This window comes from Anticarsia gemmatalis, chromosome 11 (genome assembly GCF_050436995.1).
Source record: "Anticarsia gemmatalis isolate Benzon Research Colony breed Stoneville strain chromosome 11, ilAntGemm2 primary, whole genome shotgun sequence".
NCBI classification, from domain to species: domain Eukaryota; kingdom Metazoa; phylum Arthropoda; class Insecta; order Lepidoptera; family Erebidae; genus Anticarsia; species Anticarsia gemmatalis.
The window spans coordinates 5,017,798-5,034,291 of NC_134755.1; the positions used below are offsets into that span (position 1 = coordinate 5,017,798).

General features: G+C 32.6%; 2 protein-coding genes across 3 annotated transcripts in view; one reads left to right on the forward strand and one right to left on the reverse strand.

Annotated features, from left to right (window-relative positions):
- The window catches only part of Sol1, a 384,779-nt gene that overhangs the window by 214,590 nt on the left and 153,695 nt on the right, over positions 1 to 16,494 (reverse strand). The gene's annotated exons all lie outside the window — the stretch shown is intronic.
- On the forward strand, positions 1,359 to 15,888 carry LOC142976376 (myosin regulatory light chain, smooth muscle). The gene is made up of 6 exons (XM_076119662.1): positions 1,359 to 1,743; positions 2,404 to 2,504; positions 3,711 to 3,855; positions 4,932 to 5,051; positions 7,371 to 7,510; positions 15,685 to 15,888. The coding sequence occupies exons 1-6, from the start codon at positions 1,708 to 1,710 to the stop codon at positions 15,854 to 15,856; spliced, it is 714 nt and encodes a 237-aa protein (XP_075975777.1). The 5' UTR covers positions 1,359 to 1,707; the 3' UTR covers positions 15,857 to 15,888.

The window sequence follows — 16,494 nt, forward strand, 5'->3', positions numbered from 1 at the left end:
CTCACTTAGGATGCAGGTTTTGCATACAATGTTAGATTAGAGAAGTGCTTATATTTCTCCGGTGTCTGACTACCCCTATGAGAAGAAGTCGTGATTTATGTGTATGTATGCTTATAAATCTAGTGTATTAAATTACATTGGCTGTGGTTTCAAACCAAATGAACGTTATAATTTTACTGCTATCGAAGTAAAAAAAAATGTACGAATCATTTGTGAGACATAGCCTGACATAGCGCGGATTGCATACCAGCTTTGTTTAAAAAAGAATTCAAAAACAAAAAGTATATTGAAACCAAGAATATTACTCAAACTTTGTTAAATTACTTATAACTTCAATTTCTCTAACTGATAGCTTAACTGACTATGATATTATTGTTTCTTCTAAATATTTTGTTCTTGACATGTAACTTTAGCAAAGTTATTTAGTAAAGGAAAAACTTTTAACAAGTTTCATCAGCTGGAATAATCTGTAAACTTATTAGTTAACAACGGTTAAAAGAAAACAAATTATGGTTGTCTGCGTTTAAGCAAATTTCTCGAAAAAAAGTTACAATTTCCAAACTCTTACTTAAAAGTCAAATTAATATTTAGACGATGTTGTACTTGATAGTGGTCACAATTTATCGATACAAAGCGCTTAGGCAATGATTACCAAAATATTTTTTAATGTTATGTAAAATAAATATTTGAGTCGTAAAAATGTTGTGACAGACGGAAGCCCACCCAGTTGCAAGCACTAAAATCAGCCAGATGATTATCGTTAAGAGCCATAAACACCGCGACGTATGTATGACGTCATCCCTCACAACATACCTGTACCATCCTCAATCCTCCAACGTTATATTCGTACATTTAATCCACTCGTTTATTTTAGTTCGTGACGCGGACACTTTCTAATTTTATTTTAATTATAATTTATACGTTATGATTGTCACCACTCTACTTTGATACCATATCATTTGAGACAGGTTGTTTAACGTCAAATTTTGAGTCAAGCTTAAAACATCTGTCAAAAATTATTTTTGACATCATTACGCTTCCCTCTGGATCGTAAAATATTATTTAATTGACTATCCTGGTCATATCACCGAGATTAATAGCCTCCATTCATTTTTGATCTCCTGCCAACGTGTATATCCATACAAGATTAGATAAGATTAGATTTACACCGCACTCCACGAAATTTAATATGAATACTAAACGAGATAAGGTGTTTACTTACAACAATATTGCTATTGCTAATGAAAATTGAGTTCTAGAATTCATAGAGATGTCAAACAGTATACTACGAAAGTAAATACGCGTAGTGAATTAATAATTTCTATATCACATTTCGTCGATTGCGTTAAATTTTCGAGCAGTCTGCCGCCGCGTTCGCCACAATCAACACAAACATTAACAAGCAGTCAACCCTTCTCAGCTTCATACAGGTGGAAACATGTAAACGTTGCACAAACAATTCGTTGACCTGGAAATCTTAGAGCAGTTTTACCCCAAAGATTAATTAGTTGAAGCAAACATCACGCACTAATCTCGAAATCTGCGTGCATCCGTCCGAAATAAATAATTATCTCGGCTGACGGAAAATGCAATGTAAATTTAATATTCTTAATCTGTATGTAGTAACAACTCTTGCTCTAGTCGGTTCGGTCGCGAGAAGAAGCACACGCACTTTCAAAATTAAAAAAGACTTAGATTTTTTATAATATGGAAGAACAAGATACTAATGGTTCTGCCAAAAAAGTAAGTCACTTCAAAGTTATCTGATTACTTGAAACTGAAATATAATACATTTTTAATAACATTGTAAGCAAAGTGAATGGAAGGTTTGAGGCCTTGTAAATTAAACTGTGAGCAAACTTTTGACAGGTAAGTAATTTCCCTTCTCAAATTTGAGAGTTGACTCGAGAGTTTGAAAAGTCGCCAGTGTTATCTTTTCCGGTCATTTCGAGCGCTGAATTAATATTTTATTGCCGATAGCAAATGGCTGATTTTATCAAAAGAAAACCGTTTAATATTGGTAATAGAGGTGAAATACTGTGATACTTAATATAAAGTAGGTACTCAAGTTTATTTTTATGAGCTTAAACGATCAAGCAGTAACATAACATTTGATATTCCTCCGACGGAATTTTTCAGTGGTTACAGGAACTTTTCGAAGAATTTTCTTCTATAGTGTTGGAAACATTATTTCGTATAAAATAAAAGCTACCCACTTTTATTTTATGGACTGTTTTGTGAAATTTTACTATTGACAATAAATAACTTAAAAGAAGTATCGATTGCCGTATTCATTGTCAATCTTACGATGCCGCTAAGTTTCTCCCGATTTAATTAAAACGGTTGAATGTACCTAATATTATATCTTGTTTCATACATTAAGTATTCGATTATTTTTTCTAGAGTAAATCAAAGGGTGAGCGTCGCCGCAGTAAACCTGATGATGGTAAAGAAGAGATAAAGAAATTTAAAGAAAATCTCCTCCAATCACTTACCCCTGGAGAGTAAGTTTTTTAATGTTTTTATATTAATTATTATCTTAAGTTAACTAAAACTCTCATAGCTTTTCTCTAAACTATTATTTAATATTTAAACTGTCTAAATATTTTATAGGTTTTCTCAAGCCATCGATCCATGATATCATATGATGGACTATTTATCAAATTAAATAAATTAATCAAAATTATGTGTGTCAACGAGACTTGCGGAAATATCGAAATATCACTGTAGTGTTATTCATTGTAAAATTGGTACGTTGACAGCTTAACCAGTAAATGTTTGCGGTCGGTATGGCTATGTTTGGCATTACATCGACTATCAGCGTACGAGTACAAAACGGGACACAGCCTTTAAAAGTAACTTTATGAATAACAAAAGCGTATTTCAGTATTTCATTCCATTAATACATTTTTCTCTCATTTTGTTCATAATAATCACTATCAGTACATTATTTTAAAATTCAGGAGCGTTCTTTAATCCTCTTTTTCAAATTGAATTACCGAGAAAAAAGATCCATTAACATTATTCGGTAATACCACATTTAATTTCAACATTCTCAATTTGAATATATTAATTACTCGGTTGAATAATCACTCCTTTGTTAACATAGAACGGCTACCATCAAAATTCACTCTTTTTTTATTTCGTAATTTTTAATTTCCGTTGCGTACATTCGCGTACAAAAGCTTTGGCGAGGTCGTAAAATGTCTTTATTGCGGACTGATTGAAAACGCGTTAGGTTGAATGAAAACACCGACTTTTTTGTTGTCAATTATTTTTATTCTATTTTTGTTTTTGAATGAATTGGCAAGAGACTGAACTTTTGAACTTCCGCAAGTTATTTCTGTTGTTTAATTAAGAATCGTGTTTCTTTTTTTGAAATGTCGCGATTGGCAAATGAGTTTGTAATGGCCGTTTTGTTTATTTTTCTTGCTTAAGACAATTTTTAGAAGCAATCCCATTTTTGATTATAGTAAGTCACTTCTATTGAGACTGTTTTATCTTTCAAATTAATTACTAGATTTTATCTGACAGTCGTTTGGTCAAATTTCAACATTATTAATTAACTTTTAACATGATATTATTGTTTGTTCGATGTAGAACAAACAATAATATCATGACATGTCCAGTCAGTACTCCTTGTATTTGATATCAATAAAGTCTTCTAGAAGTTGACTCAGCATAATATTATCGTTTTATATATTCAACAGCTCCATAATATCGGAAAGTGGGAACGATTTGACAGTGCCGCAGCCATCGAGATCTCGCTCTGCGTCGAGAGCAAGGGAAGCTCTTTGCATTCCAGCTAACGTTCAAGCTGAACTCGACGAGCAAAAGATATTTGAACTAAAAGAGGTAAATACTTTTGGATAGAAGTGTACTTGGTTGTATTGCGTACATAATAATATATGTTATTAAAACAAGCGGAGAATAATAAAAAGGGTTATTGGTTAGCAACCGTTATTATGCTTAATATATTTGTCTAAAATATAATTAGTGGTCGGGTATAATGCAACCTAAATAATTTACATACTTATTTATTTTCAAGACTTCATTACATAAATAAATACTCATTTCAATGTGGGAATCGAACGTTGTGGTAGCGGTATGGTTAAAATCTGAATCACTGCACCTTGCACGTCATCAATTGAATATTTGTTACCGAAATACTTTTCTTTAGAAAATCACGATTGGTATGTACAAGTATGTGTATGTGTATCAAGCTGTAAATGTCATAACTCCACGATACACCAAACATAAGAAACAATATCATAAAGTCACTTCTAATTATTTTAATAAGCTTCGAAGTGGACAATACGTAGAATATTTTAGTCTTTTCTTTCGATTTTACAGTACGGAGGTACAATTAACCCATAAGTTATTCAACAAATAAGAAACAATAAATAGAAAGAAAATAAACCATACAGTGTAATTACATGTCTGTCACAAAGACGACTAATATTGTATTAGAAGAGTCATTATTAATGAGTCCTAGTTTTATTGTATTGGCTAATAATAGACTGTTGGTAAAAGAGATAATTACTTTATAAACTATACGATATAACGCAAATACGATAGCATAAATAAGACACGTTCTGACCTGCAATAATAATTGGTACTCTGGGTTCGAGTTCCATCAAGAGAAGCGATTCGTTACTAGTAATTTTATATGGAAACTTGATCAGCGGTCCTAGCGTGTCGTAAGGACTAAATGGTCGATACATTTTAAATGTCAAATTCTCGATACTTATTCGATAAATCGCTCTGATAATACAAAATATGGAGTTCCAAGATGTATAAATATTTTTACGTAAAAAACATACGGTATTCTATTAATAGGTAACAGGCACCTATAAATATTAGCTCGAGCCTACTTTTTATAATGATATTTTTTGTATTGTATTTTATGATGTACTTTTTGTATTTTCCAGGCGTTCTTACTATTTGACATGGATGGCGACGGCTGCATTGATTTTGATGATCTTCGAGCTACCCTCGTCAGTCTTGGTGACAAAGTTGATGAAAATGCAATTCGGAACATGTTAGCAGAGGTGATGCTTATTTACGAATCTAAAACTTACATAACCAAAACCAAAGAAAAATCCATCCAAGAAGGTGTTTCATTGTTTATTTGGAATTTATACCTAATATTTTAGTCTCTTAGTCCAACAGAAAATCGAATAGGCATAAATAACTAAAAAAATAATGTCCAGCCTAAACAATTTCTCATTATTCACTCATACCTCATTATGTCCTCATCACACAACATGCTATCAGTGTGATATCAGACACCTCATCATTTATCAATGTATTCCGATATTGTCTCACTGATGAACCAAGCAACAAACACTACATATACCAACAACATGCCCTAATTTCAATGCAGTGAAATTAACACCAGTAGTAATACAACACATCTATATGGAAATGTGTGTATTAAGCAACATCTGGCTTTATAAGCGGTTAGTAGTTCGAATATTCTCAAACTATCCATAAATTCTAAGTTCATAGCCTATTAGCCAGCTAACATCTGTGTTACTAAGCAATCTCTGAGTTGAATCCACTTCAAATGATCCGTCAGGTGACCAAACTCAAACTAAAAGTTTCAAGAACATTGACTAATCTTACGCAAGATTTAATTTGAAATTGCGTTCCAGACGTTCGCAGAATTTTGATTTCGACTTAGAGAATCAAATTGATAGAATCTACGTTTATTTCTTGCTATTATTTGTACAGGCACTATTGATTAGTACATCGCATCTAATTTGAATATCGTAATTTAAATCAAAGATCAAAAACAAAATGTGAATTTGAAAACATAAATCAAACATTTACTTTCGTTTTTCTGTCGGAGTGATATTTACCTACTTATCTTCATAAAACTTTTCTCATAAAAGACTCGACTTCAATTGACTCGTTCACAATATACAAAGCGACAGCACCAACTAAAACAAATAAGAACACGCAAATATAAAATGAAAGACAATTTACTAAGCCAACAATCTCGAACGCAAACACCAAAATAATTCATCCAATAAGAATAAAACAACGAAGTCTATTCGCTGAAGGCGGCGGCCTTAAAACAGATACAAACTTTGCTTTTCTTTTAATTCCGCTTAAGTATTGTTAGGGAAGTTTGTGGGTCCTGACGAAAGAGGCCTCTAAGCCCGTGTCAATCCACCGCACTGACGAGGTCACAGGGATTTGCCCTTACTGTTTTTGCGGATCAAATTTAAATTCTCGTGTCTAGGATACTGTCTGCAGATTTTTTGATATTACCGTACATTTTCCGCGTATCGTCGAGATTATTTGGAGCTTATTTGCTAGCTTCCTTTCGGGAAATTGAAATTAGATTACCGCTTTCATGTGGAGAGCACACATTAAACATTTTAAGTATGTATAATTTTACGTTGGTATGGGAATGAATCTTCAATGCTAATTCTGCAGTGAAAGCTCGAGCGACTGAATGTGTGTGGAACACGCACGTGTTTGATAACAAATGGCGACAGGATCGTCCCTTATTACATTCGGCTAACATTGTCACTGGCGAACATGAATGTATGTCGTCGTAATACATTATGCTTGTTTATACAACTGTTTGATGTGACATGAAGGTATTGTGTAGTTTCCTTTAAATAAATAAGAATGATCAACATCATTTTGCAATACTTAAAGTGATTTGACGACAAAGAATCTTAATAAAGTTATTCAATCGATATTTTAACCATTGTTTGTTATATAAAGTTCTATTTACAGCAAAGCAGAGTCCTTTTTTAACTTTTACCGATATAAACGTTGCCCAAAACTACAAGAGTCAAGCAACTAGTATTGGATCACAATTGTAATATAGTCCAACTTTCCCAAAGTATTTCTAATATTTAACAGGTAATTCATTTTTACTTGAACATTTTTTGATTAAAAAAGAGGCTTTCACAAACTCCGTCCAGTATTATCTGGTACAAGTTAATTATTTCATTAAATTTTCACCCAGCAAGCAGGATCCCAATAATTTCTATTCAAGTAAATATTTTCCTTCCTCATATTTGTCGAAAACATTTTTAAATTTTGTATTAAATACGCCTAACATTCAGTAAACATCAGATAAGGTGTTCAATTTGTTTTAACTGAGGTCCGGCTCGATAAAGCCTTATTAAAATTAGGTAATACGGACTTTCTGGTTACGATACAAATGTCTAGAATCTTGTTAGAAATCTAGATGAAGGAACATTGCGGTTGAGAATAAAATAACTAAGAATACCATTTTCAGGTTCATTTCATTTATTTTTTGGTGAAACTAGGGAACAACTATTCCTAAAAGAGTCATTTTAATTATTTCTGTATAATAATATGATATTATTTCATTATTTTAGGCTCCAAATCCATTAGATTTTGATGGTTTCGTCAACTTGCTTGGCTACAAGTCCATTGAATTGGACTCGGAAGAAACGTTGCTGTCTGCTCTATCACGTTGGGAGGATAATGATAAGAAAGGACTCATATCTGAAGAAAGGTAATTATAATTTATTCGTTTCATGGGTATTGAATGCATTAAATTAAATTGATATTGTTGATTGCTAAGAGCGATTTATCATGGACATTGGCTCTAAGAGTTTATAGTAAGCATAACGTTCTTCTTTTTAACTGTTTCTATCTCGTGTCTAGTTCTGTAAATTTCAATAGTAGTGTAGTAAATCTTAGGAAACCTAATTTATTTTAAGCATGCAGAACTTTGTTATTCCTTAGTACAACATAAATCCTAAACTTGCTTACTATCCAGAATATTTATATGAGCTAACCAATAATGAATTTACATCATCGCGCAACTAATAACTTAGCAACTATGAGAATGGGCTAACTTGTGTAATCCACAGTGTATTGAGGCCGCTAATAAAGTTCGACTTGAAACTTAAACTACATACACAGATTAAACGTATCTATCTCTTTCGCGCTTGTGTGTTGAATAATTTATATAGATATGCTATCCTTTTCCTGCACATGGGTTGAATAGGTTTCGGTGCGGAAACAATGCGAACTGTTAGTTTGAAGTTATGTGTGGCAAACATTGACTTTGAAGATACACAAGATTAGACGACTTAAATGTCGTAGTGCCGGAACCTTGGGGACTGAGGGAACGTTGATTTCAAGCTTGCTTTGTTTCGTATTTAGTTAATAAGTTTTACCGTAAGTTAGAATGCTACGCGTGGTAGGGGACTGAAAACTTTCACAGGTATACAGTAGGAATCCAAGCATAAATCTCACAAACAAAACTGTACGTAGCCTAGGTTTCTCATTCGTTTAGTTCAAATAAAACCTTAATTTTACAATGTCAACAAATATCTACTATGAATTTCAAATATTCACTATAGCTTCAAAATATTAGGTTTACATAACAAAATCTGCTTGTAAATTCAGTGACGCCAACGAGTTGAAACGTTAATCGCTATTAAAACAGTAACTGCTACCTTTTTGAGGGTTAATAAATTCAAAACCTGTAGTGATGTTGTTACTAAATATTTTAGGTATACACTTTTGATAGAAAATTATTAGATTGGTTAAAAAACTTTTTATTGTATGAATAAGATTTTCCTTAACGTCAATTCAATAGCTAAGGTTAAAAGAAAACCTTGGATATTGCAATAAAGCAATTAAATATAGGCAATTGAACTAGCGATATCTGCACTTAATATTGATAAAAATAAAGTAAAAGAAATACATTAAGGTACATCAATACAAACCAGTGTGGTACAAACATACTTATTTCTTATCTCCAAATACGGTCTTCTGTAAGTTGTAAGCACATTATCCAACCTTTGTAACTCATATTTTGTATACGTCTGTCTTTTAGGATACAATTTCTCAAAGGTAAAATGAAAACCTGCGCTACATCCTCTGAATTGTTTGACGTCAACACAGATATCGAATAATATATCTAGATATACCTACAAACAGAAAGTGATTAAACTCTTCGCAATGAAATATGAATGGGGGATTGACTTTACAAAACCAGTTGTTGACAAATTTTGTAAAAAAATTCTATGCCTTTACCGAGAGAAAATCAAAATGCGCATTCAGTTTGCGTAGAGTTTGGAAAAAAACAAAGTTATTAAGTAATTAATAAATCATGACGCTTATAACGGCCAAAGATCACGTACATTTTTGCATAGTAATATAACATTATTGTAAAAGTGAGTAGGTTGTGTTTATATTCCATTTTCATACGATTAAGGGTCGATTTTCTAGTATACGACTTCATTTCAGAAACGATATCGATGTTTCGATAGAAAAAGGAAAGACAAAGTAATATCCTAAAACTTCACCGTAATTCTTCGAAAAAGTTAGGTTATGTAAATAAAAGATACGCCTTTACCAAACTTGTCGTATCCAGTCTATCCAACATCTGTGATGGTGACCGAATATCTCCATATGTTATTTTCCTTCGTTATCGAAAAACAGAAGCGACTGTGCTTTGTTGTTGCCTAGGACAAACAATAGGTTAGTTTTTTTTACCTTATTTTTCAAACATTTTCGTCTGCCTTTGAATATGTAGGTATTGTCTTGTTTGTTGATGTTTTGCTTCTGATTTATGTTAAATTTGTTTACTGTAGAACAATAATAATATGTATAGAATTTAAAATTAAACAAACAGAAGTGGAATGTGCGCAGACCGGATTTTCAGCTTTACGTTTAGGAATGAATCCTTAGAATACTTATATTATTGTTGATGTAAAACTTACAATAATCCACTGTTGGATCTGTAGACCTGAAAATCGAAACTAATTTGTATCGAAACGTATTGCTGATGATTATTTATTTACAGAAAGGCTACACACTTCTGCTTTTAGGCAATGAAGAACCAATAACAGAACGTGCTGATATGCAACTAGTTGTAAAAACACAAAGAGCTTATAAGTATTACAGCAAAAAATAACAAGCCTGTCATACAAGTTAACTACTTAGGAAACATGTAGGCGTATCGCGATTAACCTTAAGTTCAGGGGAAACATCAAACACACTGACCGATCACTTACTAAGAAAACTTCAGCCCGAAACAACTTTGTATATTGCGTACGATAATATCCGCCCACTTCGAATGTTCGAATACTAATAGGAGTAAAGGGAAAAACACATATTACGCGGTTGCGAGAAGGGCGCGGGATGGAACAGCAGCGCGATTCTGTACAGTCGGTACTGTCGAGTATGGAAAGTTTGACATTTAGAATGTACTGCCAAAATAGTTACCTACCCTACGACGCCCGTCAGAGGTGCAGTACCTCGATTCTCTACCACTATCGACTACCGACAACCGGCTAGCTATCGACATTTTGACATTTAGAATGTACTGCCAAAATGTTTATTACGACACCCGTCAGAGGCGCTGATCCGATTTTCATACAAAATTTCTCGATGACAGTTCGATTGTCAGTAGTCGATAGTTGTAGAGAATTGAGCTACTGATCAGAATTTCATACAGAATTTCTCGATGACAGGCCGGTAGTCGATAGTCGATAATAGTAGAGAATCGAGATATAGGAGTACGGCGGGTGTTATTTTAAATGTTTATTATTATAAACAACTACAATGGAACAAAGCGAGGAAGCCGTCTCGTCATTCACTACAAAAAGCAATTTTAATATCATTGCTTATTTGTTGTGAACGATAACGCTACCAGAGAACATCATATTCACATCGGCCTAGTACCCACGTTGTATGCATAGAGTTATTAAATTGCCGGAATCACGGCATCAGGTTGACTCAGGTTCATTGACTTCCAAAGTTTTGTAATATCTTAATAACAAAATCGTAGAAGTAGGCATGAGTTATTATATTCTAAATTGCCAGGAACATACACGCAATAAAACAAGTATAATTTCACTATCTTTCTTCTTGGAATTGATCAGTTATATGCTGGAAACAATATTTTCTCAGAACCGTATTTATTACATTATTTACATTTCCATATTCCAATATTCTATTTTCGTGTGATATAATGAAGAAGTAATTCAAGCTGCTCGAAGATTTTTTACCGTAATTATTTGCTTATATTGAAAATGACTGAGATGGGCATTTTTGTTTACTTTTCGACTAGCAGAAGGTAATAATTTCTCTACCCATAATTTGTTTCGTCCATTAATGAACATTTTAAAATCAGTAAATTACACACTCGATGGACAGTTGCGAAACTTCCTTTACCATCGAAATTTTAATTAGGCCCAAATGAATAACACAATTATATCTTAATGGCCATAAAAAGGTAGCGTTTAAATTACACATTACGTTGGGGAATCATAAATATTGCGAATCAAGATTTAAATTACATTTTCAGATATTCGCATGATGTATTCAGGGGTAAGGTACCTGATAGGCTGTGATTTAAACCGGTCCTGGGGCAGTAGCCAAATGTATGACGTTGTTTTGAGATTAACTGTACCTTCTGGATACCTAATTAATGAGCTATTTCCGATGTTTCATTTACCTGCTTGCAATATTGTTATCTGTTATAAATCAAATCTGAAAAGGAAACGAAAGAAATAACGTCACGTGACACGTAATAGCTTTGAGGTACCAGATTTAGCACACCATCTTAGTAAAAGATGACTCTTACAAGCAAATTTTGAAGTTCTGTTATTCAACATCAATCTACAATCAGTCACTAAACAGAATAATATGGTTTCGTCACGTTAAAAGAAGAAGTCAAATAATACCACAATAAAATACACAAGCCAAAAAGGAACAAGCATCCTTGTTAAATAAAATTATATAAAGGAGAAGCGTCTCATAGCTGCTATCAATTTACCCCGCCAGTTGTCTTTCAGACAACAATATTTTTCACTTAAGAAATTCAAATTCCAATTGCGTAAGAGATCAGTAAAAATGATTTATAAGAGAGACTTGATTCAATTTTATTTACCTTAATACATTGTCTGGTGAAATTGAAATAAATCGTGCTCCCTCAGGTAAGTAACTTGATTAACTTCGCCGTTAAGGGGACAGATGGGAATTCACTATTGTACACCATGGGCCTCTAATAGGGGTTTCCCGTTACAATGTTAAAGGACCTTACCAATCTACTGAATGGAAAAGTATTTAGAGTTAAAAATAGAACTGAGATTTGTTATTGAAGCAATTTGATTTTATTTGTAGTTCTGTATATTATCTTGACTCTTTGAACAGCGTCTTTGAACTGGACAAAATATAGGCATAGATAAAGTTTCAAATACCAGCATCGATTTTTTAAGGTCATCGTCCATCCGTTTAAGTCTATCACAGGTATATAAACAATAATTTCAGTGCTTTACTAAAACGAAGTGAAAAATCAACGGCCTTGATAATTAAATTCCGTACCCTAATAATGAAAAAGATAAATAATTTAATATGTAAGTACGTTACTTAATTCAAAAGAGTATAAACTTGAGAGGGAACACCGCGAAGGTTTATTAAAATTCTCAGTGCAATCTGTGTTTTACGACAACCCTCGGATAGGCTTTTGTATAATTCTAAGGGAGAATTTGACGAGAAAACGTATACGAAAACATTTGTACGTCGTACAAAAGATCGTAAAATAAAATTATGTGTTCTTACGTTTTGTACTTGTCTGTTTGGGAGTCTGTGCCCCAAAAGACGAATAAGTAACGCCATTAGGGCTTTTAAAACGACACTAATAATTTACAGTAGTGTGAAAAGCCTAAAAAAATACTATTTACATATTCTTAGAAAAAAATCTTACGAAGAAAGTTTTTAAAGACATATAATTAGCAAATAAAAATGATACAAGTTTGTTATTCATCGAAACGTTTTGCTATAATTATGCTGAATCTGAATGTTCCAACTTTATCATATTGATCACGTGAAAGTTTTGAAGAGGCACGTAATTTCGGAACTTTTTAAATTATACGCTATTCTTAGGGCAAATTATAGGCTTGGATTTAGAGCTCCAATCTTAGTTTTAATAGTTTATTTAGGTACTTTATAAATGATATACAAATTGTGACTATTGTGACAATAAAATAGTGAGTAACTAAGCTCCTGTAACTTAGTATCTAGAGATATAAAATTCTATAGATTTTCTGAGTATTTTTAAAAAAATTCCTGGAGGGCTATTACGTATTTCAGTTGTAATTTTTTTGAAAACCAATATAGTGTATGGTTTTCTGCATAATTAATCGTTATTTTCACATTAAAATTCTTATAAAAAATACATAAGTTTCGTTTAACCAGCCTCTGTATTGGAGATGCATAAAAGTCGAGGATGTCACTACATTTTCTCTTGTATTCGTAAAAATATTTTGACTTCCGAACTATAAACGAACACAATCGTTGCTTTTTATACCATTACAGTGTTTTCTTTTATTCCCGATCAATAAGGAGATAATGTGAAACGCTAAAATAAAATTTATTACATACTAGCTGTTTCCCACGGTTTCGTTCTCCGACCTTCGGGACCTGGAAAAAGGTTTATTGCTCAGTCACGTCTAAACGTGGAGCAATATTTTATTCGGTTGCTATGGTTGTACAGATTCTTACTGTAAGCTTCGCTAAAATTCATCCGCTTGAAAATGTATGAAGTAAACAATTCTAACTTTTATGTATGTAAGCGGAACCAACACCTCTTAACATGTTAACTTTTGACTGAAAATGGTAGAGCGTAGCTTTTTAAAGCGAACTTAATCTCATATATTATTATTATTCCTCGATTTACTAGTAACCGAATTTTTGTTTGTTTGTTTAATAATCTTTTTTTTATATCGCCTTTATACACAAAAGCTTAACACCAAATATCGGCTAAAATCTGTGCCTAACGATCTCTGAAATCTACTTCTCTTATCGTTCTTTTTGCTTATTTTTAACCGACTACCGTTACAATGGTTGGCACGGGCAGCGGCGCCGGCGGTGGCTTCTCTACGGGGAATAAAACCGTTAAAACCAAACATTATTATTTTAGAAATAAATATGCCGAAGATATTGTATACGTTAAACTAATTTTTGCCCGCGAATTCGTCCGCGTAGTTTGTGACTTAGGATAGAATTTTCATACAATTTCACCCCGTACTTTATCCCCTCGGGGGTAAAAATGATCAAAATCCTTACTTAGCGTCATAACATCTATCTGCATGCCAAATTTCAGCACAATCTATCAGTGGTTTGGGCTGTGCGTTGATAGATCACTATGTCAGTTATATGATGTAGGTTAAATTGTAAATTTTAAATTCAATACCCCTTTAAATTTGGCCCTTGAACATAAGTGTGTACCTAAGCTCTAAATAATTAAGATGAAATTGTTTTCCATACAAAGCTCACGGAATAGCGATAAACTCAAATTGATAACGAGTGGATAAGCCGCGAAACGAAACACTCTCTTTATCATACGACGTTGATAAACAAACCCTTACAAAGAAAGCATACATTGTTTTATCTAATTTATATACTTAAGGTAATATTTTTCCGTGTCTCGAAGAGTTGTTTATCTCCGACAAATATAATTTATTTTTTCGGCTTCTATTATTCAAATCTGTCTTTGTCGTATCTCTTTGTCTGTTTTATAAACAATGGGCCTATATAAATGTCTCACCGACATACATTTTATTTGCTCGTGATTATTATGAAGATTGGAAAAGAAATTGCTGTGGTACTTTACTTTTATTTACGTTTTACTGATTTCGAAATGATGAAACTTAAATTTTATGATCGTAGTTTTTATAAAACTTATAAGATGAGTTCATAAGAATGAAGGAATTTTGACTGTAAATTAAGTTCCCTGATGTGTTTGTCGGTCTGCTTGCTACAAAAAAATCAAGGATTTGCATAGTGATTCAAAGGGATCACGACAAAGTTATTAAAAATATAGCACTGGATTTGGGTTCAACGCTTTAACAGAACAATGTGTATTAGATTGGATAGTTTGTGTTCAACGGTTTAATATCACGTACAATAAATATTTTACAATTTCTTCCATCAAAAGTTCTAAACCATTAACAGAACATTCTGCTCAGTAATCAGTTATCGCAACTTTCAAAAGCAGTAAATTCACGTGAAACCTTCATTTAGAAGCCGTAAGCTTTATTTTCTTAAGAAGTTAAGACTGAATGTAAGAACTAAGTTGTAAAAGAGAATTAAGGTTCGTAGGTAGCGGTACAAAAATGCTTTAGTCAACTAACAAAGTTACTACGATTGCAATTCTGCTGGCCAAGCTTGTTGAGATTGGCTATTTCCCTTGGTTTATTTAATGAAACGAATTACTTGAGAGCTAGATATTGTTTTCTGATATTGGAAACTCTTTTTTGATAGCTTTTTTCTAGTTATTTGTGTTCATCGATTGTCTGTGCGTAAAGTTTAGGTTTGTTATATTCTAATGTTTCATCATAGAATGATCATCATGGATGGCGAAAATAAGCCTAACTGTGTATCAACAACATTGCAGTAAAACTATATAAAACCTTCACTATAACTTAATTTTATGCCACAATGCTGTAGCTATGACCAGTATTTTGCTCATAAGACATTTTTCATCATCAAGCCATCTTCAATAGTTAATAAGTTGTTAAATTGATATCTTCCTGAGCCAAACAACAGACTTCAATATTTAGGACATTTTAACGTTTTAGATATCATAAGTATTCCAAGTATCTCATTTCATCTCTGCTTCTAATATTTTCCATTTGTATCAACTAACATATTATCTTTTTCTAGGATCCGACATGACCTTATGACCTTCGGAGACAAGTTCACAGCTAAAGAGGCCGACTACGCTTTAGATGAAGCCCCACTGATTGTACAAAACGACGGCTCTACTATGATTGACTACGTGAAATTCTGCAACAAACTGGCCGGCTTGAGGAAGCCGTCTAAGTTTAATGAATAATGAAAGTAATGATTTGAAAATAAATGATGTTTGTTATAAAGTGTGTTTCATTGTAAATGTTGTAAAGTCTTTTCCACAAGTATGTTTGAAACAATTGCTATTATTTGCTAGCATGAAATCTTTTTTGTGATGTCTTGTATCTATCAAGTCAAATAATATCTATAAAGTTACAGTCCTGCTATTTTCATGCTCTCCTATTAAAATATTGATGTGTTTTATCTTAAACATTGTATTAAAACATTGAGTGGAATCTGTCTAATTTCAGCTCAACACAAGCTTATGATATATAAGTAGACCAGAAGCTTAAAAGAATAAGTTAAATATATCAGATAAATCGTACATTATACGGCACAAAGGATTTATATTCCCAGTCAACTGTTCCGAAAGCAAAGTTAAAGTTCTTCGTAATGAACCAATTTCAAACAGGATTTCGCTAAATAGAGAAGTTTCCAAGTGTAGAATTAAACTTTGTAGACTTCGCCATGAATTTGGAGTATTTAAAGACGTACGTCAATTATTTGTAGAAACTATTAATAAAGCTTTCAGTTAAATTGTAATAGTTCATTATCTTTAAATAGTTAGTTTCCATATTTCATTTAAATGCTCTCAGACCAAGTTCGAATGAATTGATTAAATAT

Bases quoted from the DNA above. Each gene is read 5' to 3' on its own strand.
- LOC142976376 (XM_076119662.1), top strand. From the start codon at position 1,708: ATGGAAGAACAAGATACTAATGGTTCTGCCAAAAAA. The intron at 2,505-3,710 runs GTAAGTTTTTTA...TATATTCAACAG, and splicing joins CAATCACTTACCCCTGGAGA to CTCCATAATATCGGAAAGTG. The intron at 3,856-4,931 runs GTAAATACTTTT...TGTATTTTCCAG, and splicing joins AGATATTTGAACTAAAAGAG to GCGTTCTTACTATTTGACAT.